Source organism: Cyprinodon variegatus, unplaced genomic scaffold (assembly GCF_000732505.1).
Source record: "Cyprinodon variegatus isolate N-32 unplaced genomic scaffold, C_variegatus-1.0 Scaffold303, whole genome shotgun sequence".
Classification (NCBI taxonomy): Eukaryota; Metazoa; Chordata; class Actinopteri; order Cyprinodontiformes; family Cyprinodontidae; genus Cyprinodon; species Cyprinodon variegatus.
The window spans coordinates 826520-836362 of NW_015150756.1; the positions used below are offsets into that span (position 1 = coordinate 826520).

General features: G+C 37.4%; 1 protein-coding gene across 1 annotated transcript; it reads left to right on the top strand.

Moving 5' to 3' along the window:
- The first annotated feature begins 3019 nt into the window (after window positions 1-3019).
- Window positions 3020-9338, top strand: LOC107090603 (E3 ubiquitin-protein ligase TRIM21-like). Its single transcript, XM_015384095.1, has 3 exons — window positions 3020-3149; window positions 4847-5145; window positions 7921-9338. Exons 2-3 carry the CDS (start codon window positions 4863-4865, stop codon window positions 9129-9131), a joined length of 1494 nt encoding a protein of 497 aa, XP_015239581.1. The 5' UTR covers window positions 3020-3149; window positions 4847-4862; the 3' UTR covers window positions 9132-9338.
- Window positions 9339-9843: the final 505 nt, after the last annotated feature.

Below are 9843 nucleotides of genomic sequence, written 5' to 3' on the forward strand. Positions count from 1 at the left end.
TGAATATAATATACAAGTTTCACTTTTTAAATGGAATTACTGAAATCAATCTACTTTTTCATGATATTCTAATTTTATGACCAGCACCTGTACAACCATGCACACACACACACAAACTCACAGCCAGGGACAATTTAGACAACCCAATTAACATTCGTGTTTTTGGACTATGAAATAAAGCCGGAGTACCCAGAGGGAAAACAAACATGCAAAGGGAGAACATGGAAGCTCCATGTCGAAAGACCCCGGGCCAGGGAGCCTTTAACCTGCAACAGTGCTTCATGTTGCACCACCCCTGCAGCCCTATCTACACTAAAGTTAATATACATTTTCTCTCTGTGTCTTTCTCTTTCTTTTTTTTCTCTTTTTCAAAACCCATGTTTGAGACATCATTTTGATGCCATACTTGATGAGTAGGATCAAAATGCCCACATTATTCAAATTTCCTGCAAGGTGCTTTAGGACCTGAACTTTTAAATTGCCTCATCTTTCCAAAATGTAAATTAACAGATGTTACAAGTCTGGTAAAGTTACGGAAAGAATTTCCAGCTAAATTATTTGGTTTTCAGATGTATTTTGGAATTCAGATGTTAACATGTGGTTTTACTGTTTGATAAACTAAGCTAACAAAAAGCTAGCTCACTGAAAGGTCATGTGTTTTGAGCTGCTGTTTATAAAGTTACTCTTTATTTAAAAAATGATTTAAACCCCAATATTAGATTAATTTTTTGTTTCCTGATATGCTCATTACATTTGATTGCCAAAATATGACCAAAACATCCTTTGTAAATAAGTCCAATTGTGTTTACTGGCCACTACCTTCATTCTCTCAATGAACCAAACAATGTAAAAAAAAAAAAAAAACTCTAAAGGATCCAGACCCTATTTACTCCCTCAGGAACAATCACAGAGGGTTAATAATCAATGATCTAAACTGTCACTGGTTTCTGATTGGATAGTTACCTATTTGATTTGCACCGTGAATAGATTTGAAAATCGCTTTCATTTGGAATGTGTTCAAATCGAACAGCTGACTTGATCTGATTTTAAACTTCTTAGTTTAGTTGAGTTTTACTCGTTTAAAATCGAAAATCCCTTTGTTTTCCCACTTGGGGGGAAATTGTGGTGTTACAGCAGCAAAAGCATTACAGTGAAAGTGGTCACACAAAAGTGTACCTTAAAAAGTGTATAAAAAACAGAATAAGCGGCAGAATAAAAAAATAAACCAATAAAATAGAGTACTGTACAGTATTTATACAAATTTAAATACTGTGTAGCCATCTGGAGAATAAATAATCAATATACAGCTGAGGACATTTTTACAATAGTGGATCTATGAAAATAGAAGCAACATCATGAGCAAAATGAAAGCAGCATGTTATCTCAGTCACAAGTCAAGAGAGTTTAAATGAAATGTTTATTTTGTTAATAAATTCTTATATTATGAATAGATGGTGTAGTGAATTTATTCCATGTGTCTGGAGTTAACTGTTTTACCATGATGTTAGCTCGATTCACTCTCATTTGTTGCCCAAACAAACAGCCAGATCAGAGTTTGTTTACAGAACAACATATGACAGTCTGAATGATATTTGATTTAATAACATCAGTTACAACATTTAATTAAACCAGATTTAATTGCTGTCCTCTGGGTGGGCACTGGATGTGAAGTTATTGCAAAACAATTGTGTTGAAGTCCATCATTCTACAGAAAAGGGCGTCATAGATGGGTGGAAAACATTTAAAATTGTCGCCAACCTTCTTAAGAGAGGAGGATCCAACAAGCTCAGATCCTGAAAAGATCTCTGTAGGCCTCAGTCAGAAGGTTAAAGGTCATTGTTGACTGGAAGGATAGACTGGAGACCTATTATGCACAGCACCATGCTTGAGAAATTCAAACCATATCAGCACCTTATACTGTCAGGTATGGTGACGACAGGACTACACTGTTTTACAGTACCCTGTTTCTCTGACTGTGACGGGCTGGATGTGCTCTCCTCATCCTCTGACATGGGAGCTGACTTGGAGCTCGTCTGTCTGGCTTTCCTGGATGGGGCCGCCTTTTACATCTCTACATTTTACTGTATTTCTGCTTCTGTCTCCTTGAACCCGATTCGGTCTTGGCAGATGGCCGCTGACACTGAGCCTGGTTCTGCTGGAGGTTTCTTCCTGTTAAAGGGAGTTTTTCCTCTCCACTGTGTCTACAAGCATGCTTAGTGTGAGGGATTGCTGAAGAGTCAATGAGTCATTGCAGTCAACTAATTTTCCTTAGAAAATTTTGAATCAATTTGACTGTATGATCTGGTGAACTGTAAAGTTCCTTGAGATCAATGTGAATAGGCGCTATAGAAATAAACTGAATTTAATTGAAATAATATGGGTGCATTGTTGTTAAATTGACCACCAACTCTAGTTTGTGTCATGTTCTAATGCAGAGGTTAAAAGAATTGTGGGTTCATTTCCAAAGCATGCAATACTCGAGCCAAAGTCACCAACTCATATGTCTATTGATATTTTAAGTAGTGCAACTCTGTTGTTAAAGTGGTTTGAGTCAGTTTACCATCTTAAGTCGGCAAAACGTCTGAGAATGAAAATAAACCAAAATTTGGCAACGGTCCAGTCAAAGCCTGGGCTTAAAGCTTATTTCTGAGACACCCTTGGAGGGAAATGTATATGAGCCAAAATTCCAGCAAACGTGGAGAGAAACTGCTGCAGCCAGAGCTTTAAAATCTCCTTTAGAATGTCTGCTAGAGGTGGTCCTACCAGATCATTCTACTCGGTTCTGACAGGAACACTTTAATTCCCTAACCTTTTCCAGAATTTAGGACTAAGCTCCAATCTGACTGTAACTCCTGCTTTAGCAGAAGCTGATTTATGGTCATTATGGCAGCCGTAAACTTCAGTGTTTACTGAAGCTGGTCTGTTGGATAGAGCTAGGCTCCTCCTCAACAAACACAGGGGCTGATAAGAGACAGTGACGTCTCAGAGGGGGGAGGACAGGAAGTCAGGCTGAGATGGAAGGAAGGAGGAAACCGTTAGGTTAGGCCTTACAAGCAAAGGTACAAATTTCAATAATCAGAGCTGAACACAGAAAGATTTTAGTCGTACTTCTGTATTTAAACAGCTGCGAGTGGATTGGACTGAAATGGGTGAGTTTCTATTTTTCCTTTGCGGTAGTTTCCATAAATAACAGCTCTAAAGCTCAGGTTTACTTTCTGTTTAATTAACACTACATGCCGTCGGACGTCTGTCCCAGAGCCAGCTGCAGCTTTCTGAAGAGCCTTACAAACACAGACAGGATTTTTGTTCTCATCAGAAGCCTTTAGTTTTTACTGTTAGATAGAAAACAGAACAAAGAGGAATAATATAATATCATTATAAAGGATGAGATTTTTATCTGTGATACTTTTCTAAAAGTTAGTCCAACAGTAAACTGAAGCAAAACGAAAGTCAATCAAATTACTGGAGCCGAATACCTGGAGCTGGTTGCTACTCGTTGATATAATTCAGCCACAGGGACACATTTATCAGGCATGTCTTTAGAGTGTTAATGACTGATGTGTAACTAACCAGGTATAATAGGAATTACTTGCTAAAGTTAGCAAACTTTTTGAATAAGTCCACACAGATTACAGATCACAGTCCATCAAACAGCAGATTCCCCCGACCAAGTATCAATAAAGAACGGTAAAAAACGATCAAGTAATTAATTTATTTTTATTTTACAAATAAATATCTGAACCAACAGCTGTGAGTTTATAGCACTTTGAGGAAACCAGAATCTCCATGACACCTGTCAGCAGATTAAAACATGCTCTACAGTCCAGCTGAAGCTAAATTTCAAATTAAATTCAAATGTTCCTTTCTTCTCATTAGAAAACCCTTAAACTCTATTTATGGCCCCTTTGCTCAAAATGAGGAATGCAAAGTTTGCAGCCGATATATAATATTCGTCTGTTCATGGCGGCTACTGATGCTCTGACATTGGTCTCATTCCACTCCTTAAAAAGCTCCCTAAACTTTTAAATAAATTTTATTTAAAAATGATCTCAATGATGAAATCATTCCTTTTGGTGACACATCTTTTCATACAGCACTGTTTCATTCCACCCAACTTTCTCTCAGTGTGTGTGGATGCCTGTACTTCAAAGCCAGCTTCTTTATCAATTATGTTTGACTGTTTGACATCTGGCCAGTCAACAGCTTTTTAAACAATCCACTTGGCTCTAACTTGGAACTTATGGATTAAAACTAAACATTTTATTCATCTTAATTTCAAATTTTCTGAGACAGAATTTTGAGTTTTCTTTAAGCCATAATCATTAAAATTACAATCCATACAAACTTAAAATATTTAACTCTATGTTGAATAAATCTATATAATACACATTTACTGAAATCAAGTTTCACTTTTTATATGTACTGTTCCTTCATAACATCCTGGTATACTAAAAAGCTCAGTTCTGAAAAATGTTGACTGTATGATCTGGTTGAATTGTAAAGTGCCTTTAGGTGACGTGTTGTGAATTGGCGCTATATAGTTGAATTATTAAAATAACTTTATTTCCCACCTCAGTTCTAAAAGAAAAATGCAAGTAAAGAGACCTGAAGCAATTATAGTGAAGCACTAGAAGTATAAGTATTTTTTAAACATAAAGCTACTAATGTGCTGTTTATCCAAAGTATCAAAGTATACATACATCTATGTATATTCTTTTCATCTCAGGAAAAGCTTATTTATAGAACAAAACTAGATATACAGCAGCAGCAGCTTGTTGGATTTTCTGTCATAGAATACATGAATTTAAATTTGACAATTTTTTTCTGTTTATATTTCCTTCACCAGGAGTAAATCCCCAAACATGGAAAGACTTAAGGTGGAGCTCTTGAATACTCTGAAGAACTTAAAACAAGCTGACTTTGAAGAATTTAAATGGTTTTTGAAGCAGGATAACATCTTGGAAGGTCAAAAAGGAATCCCAGAGGATGATATGGAGAAGGCAAAGGAAAGATGGCAGACGGTTGATCTGATGGTACGGAAATATAACGGCCCTGGGGCAATGCAGGTGGCAATTCAAATTTTACAAGAGATTAGAAAGAACGACCTGGTGGAGCAATTAAAAGAATTCTGTAAAGGACAAAAAGGTAAGAGACAAATGCATTCATGTTTTTCCAAATATTCCTGCAAACATTCATGTGAAATGACTAAACAGGTTATTTAGAAAGTACTTGTCAAACATGTAGGGTTTCCTAGAGAAAGTGGTTCTCTTTTCTGTATCAGACTAAATGTTTTTAAAGTTCTTTATTTTCTTTGCTTTTATAAAACAAATCAAACATGAATGCAGAATCAGGTACTAAGAAGTATTTTGTTTTCTAGGACTTCTAAAGTTTTATCAGGTTTACCAGGGACACTACACAAGCTCACCTTTTCTGTTTATATTTACTCAATAATGAAACATCTAACACCACTGACTGGATGCTGGTTGTACAGATAGTGGAGGGAAAAGATAGAGGACCGAATACACACCCTAGGGGAACTCCTGTGCTCAGCTTGATGGTCATACTACAGTATTCCTGCCTGAAAATCCAGTTATAAAGAAACGTTTGTAGTTTAAACTGCTCTAGCCTCTCAAAACCCACCGTTTTAAAGCATTTACATCTAATAACTCAGAATGCATGAAAATTACACAGGTAAAATGTTTACCAATAGACATGTTGGAAAGCTTAGATTCTCCACAATTCAACCACCAAGTGAATTTTATGGACATAGCCAGCAGCAAAGCACCATTAACACAGATATAGCATCATGTCACCATGTAAACATGACAAAGCAGCCATAACAAGCAAGCATGTCTTTATTAATGCTATTCAAAAAAAGACCTATTATTTTCGATGGTAAGAAAACAACTTTTTAGTCATATTTGAACTGATGCAGCTCGGGCTGTGTTTTACTCANTTTTTTTTTTTTTTTTACATTGGGCCCTTGATTTTACGTTTTTACATCATGTTTTACTGACCCATATTAGTTTTGTGTCATTTGGAGCTGTTCTGAGCATATTCGGTTTTGTAATTCAAGTAACATCTTCCTATGGGCAACAAGTTGAAGGCACAAACTAAACTGTTCATAATTTATTCTTTATGGTACGCCAGCAGCATTCATAACATGCAGGCGAATCACTGTCCCCCAGACATCCGCGTTTATATTTTTTATATTTATATTTTTTAAAACAAAGCGGAGTGTGTATGACGTCATCCGCGCGTGCAGGCTACCGTTCATTCTTCCTGTCCGCTGAACTGCTGCTAGTTTTACTCACATGCCTGGAAGATGTCTAGTGCTACTACCATAGATGATGTCGCTCTCCAAATGGAATGGAACGATTCAGATTATGAAATTGTTGAGTTTGGGCTGCCTATCAGAACTCCAGTCCAGCGTGGGCACACACACTGCGCTTTGTTTTTTAAAAGTGTAAATATAAAAAATATAACCTCGGATGTCTGGGAAACAGTGATTCGCCTACATGTTATGAATGCTGCCGTATCATAAAGAATAATTTGACAACAGTTTAGTTTGTGCCTTCAACTCGTTGCCCATAGGAAGACGTTATTTGGATATAACATCTTCGTAACAGCTCCAAATGACACAAAACTCATAAGGGTGAGTAGAACATGATGTAATAACTTAAAATCAAGGGCCCAATGCAAAAAAAAAATAACGGCATTCCCCTTTAAGAGGCTAGAACAGATGTTGATGAACAAACCTGACCTTGCAAAGTCAGGCTTGCAAATATTAAAGACCCATCAACAGCTTTGTACTTTTGCCCTTAAAGCAACATTGTGCAACTTTTGGGCCAAGTATTAGATTAAATTGAGATTACTTTAGTGCCTTTTTCAGGTAAATAGAGATCAGCTGGTGCCCATCGATGCTCTCTGCAGAATGCCCTTCTCAAAAACTCCCCTAAGCAACTTCAGGGTTGGATGCATCACAGAATGGCTAATTTAATCCAGAGTGTCACTTTACCTTTCATGCCATCTCAAAAGGAATGAAATATTTATTTAAGCACTAAGCTCCTTCTTTTCACTGTAGACAAGCCATGATCTGCTTATCTGTTCTCCATTTTTCATTTGTATGAAATAATAGCTGCATGAATCACGACAGCAGACAAGATAGAGGAGAGCAGGGGGCTGGATACCAATCTACTCGCTCTGGTGAGCAGAGTTTGCTGCATTTAGATGTTGCCGCCAAAGTCTCCAGTAGCTGAAAAAAGTCCCTAGATTCGGCACCTGGTGCTTTTTTAAAATAAAAGTGCTAGAGGGGTCTGAAAAGTCGCTAAATATAGCAACAAAAGCTAATTTGGCAACACTGGTCATCGCATCGTTTGTTTTCAAATGGTTTGCTAAATCAGAGAATAAAACAATGTGACTGGCAGTAAGGAGAGTGGAAATAGAGGACACTGAGTTTACTAAATAAAACCTGGTCCCGACCAAGTTAGCTCTGGGGAGAATGTTACTATAGTGACTGAAACAGAAGTTAAAGAAACTCTCTTTGTGAACAGGAAAAAAGTCAGTTTTCCTGTTTTGAGGTTTAGACAACTTAAGAGTTTTTGGTAAACCTGCTTCTTGAAACAGACCCCAGGTTCTGAATGCAGTCGGTTTTGAATATCGTAGAGAGGAGAGAACTCCGTTTCACACTGAAAAAGTTTGGGAGATACTCCCAAACCCAGCTTCATGAGAACAGTTCTCTCCTGGTCAATTGCAGTAAATTTAAAAATACCACTTGGTGAAATTAAAATCTTAAAAAACTACATGTAATATAAAAATACCATTATTTCTGTCAAACCATACTATAGACAGGTTTGTTTATCATTTATACCAATGTACAATCAATTTGTAATTAAACAGTAAGGCTTTTCTTTGTTGTAGATCTCAACCCTCGACCGATACGGGTTTTGACAGACGGTATTGGAGAAAAGGAAGCCGAGCTGGAAAAGCTTCGTGAGTTTGCAGTGGACGTTACTCTGGATCCTGATACAGCGCATCCAGACCTCGTCCTCTCCAGCGACGGGAAACAAGTTTACGACACTGATGTCACTAAAGATCTCCCAATGACCTCCAACAGATTTGATAAATGTGCCAGTGTGGTGGCAAAGGAAACGTTTTCGTCAGGGAAGTTCTACTTTGAGGTCCAGGTTGAAGGGAAGACTGACTGGACTGTTGGGGTGGCCAGGGAATCCATCAACCGGAAAGGGAAAATCAACCTGAGCCCTGACGAAGGATTCTGGACCATATGGTTGAGAAACAAGGTTTATGAAGCTTTGGCAGACCCTTCAGTTGTTTTACCTCTAAAGTCTCGTCTTCAGAAGGTTGGAGTGTTTGTGGATTATGACGATGGTCTGGTCTCCTTTTATAATGTAGATACAGCAGATCTAATCCACTCCTACAAAAAATGCTGCTTCAAAAAGAATCTCATAATATACATCAATACAAGTAGTAATAACCAAGGTTTAAACTCTGCCCCGATAATTATAACTCCAGTAGTTCACAAGATAAACAAGGCAGAGTTGAGGAGTGTCAAGGAGTTTGCTGTTGAGGTGACTCTGGATCCAGATACAGCTCATCCTGAACTGATCCTTTCTGACGATGGGAAACGGGTACATCACGGAGATGAGAGAAAAGACGTCCCGGACAACCCCAAGAGATTCAGTGACTGTGTTAACGTTTTAGGAAAACAGAGTTTCTTCCGTCAAAGGTTTTACTATGAGGTCCAGGTTAAAGGCAAGACAGACTGGACTCTAGGAGTTGCCACAGAATCGATTGACAGGAAAGGAGAAATCACACTGCAGCCTGAAAGTGGTTTCTGGACTATCTATCTAAGGAACGGGGAGGAATACGAGGCATTCGATAAACCCATAGTGCGTTTAACAAGAAGGTCAAATCCTCAGAGAGTAGGAGTCTTTGTGGATTATGAAGGAGGTCTGGTCTCCTTTTATAATGTAGATACAGCTGATCTTCTCTACTCCTTCAACGGCTGTTGCTTCGCTGAGTCACTTCTGCCATTCTTTAGTCCCTGTACCAACGTTGGAGGAACAAACTCTGCTCCACTGATTATTTCTCCTGTCAGTTTCTTTGACTAGAGCAATAAAATATGGAAAACAAAAAAAAAAAAAGCATCATGTGAAAGTTAAAATCTGATGAGCAGATCAATGACTAATGAACTAAATGAATGAGTTTGCCGTTATTTTTATTTTTAGTAGGAATGTTTCTAATTTTATTCGTTTTAAATGTGTTATTTTCACTTTTACATGTAAATATTACAGATTTTATGTTCCCTTGAAACCCAAACTGAAACTGTTGTTGAGATGCAAAGTATTGCTTTATCACACATATAAAAACTAATACACTAACAGTTTTTAATCTTTTTTTCATTTGTTTCCCATACCCAGTTTCTTTTTTTTATGGCAAGAGTTTAGATTAACTAGAATGTCTTAAAACATATTAAAATGTTTAGTCAAATCATGGCAGCAACTGATTTACCATTTGACAATCTGGGTACGTACATTGGGGCCTTTCATCATCATCATCAAGTTAATAGGAAAAGCGCTTTTAAACAGCTAACAGCTCAAAACAAAGTGCTGAACATAGTTAACAAAATAATAAAACACAATGAAAGCATAGAATACAGCATAATGATATAAAATAAGGCAATAATTAAAATGTGTTGAATAATCAAGGTCAAAACAGTCCTGCCAGTGTTAAAAGCCAGTGAATAGATGAAAGTCTTAGAGGAATAGTACACCCAAAACATGATTAGCCTTCATTTTCTACTCACCCCCATGTTGAACAACA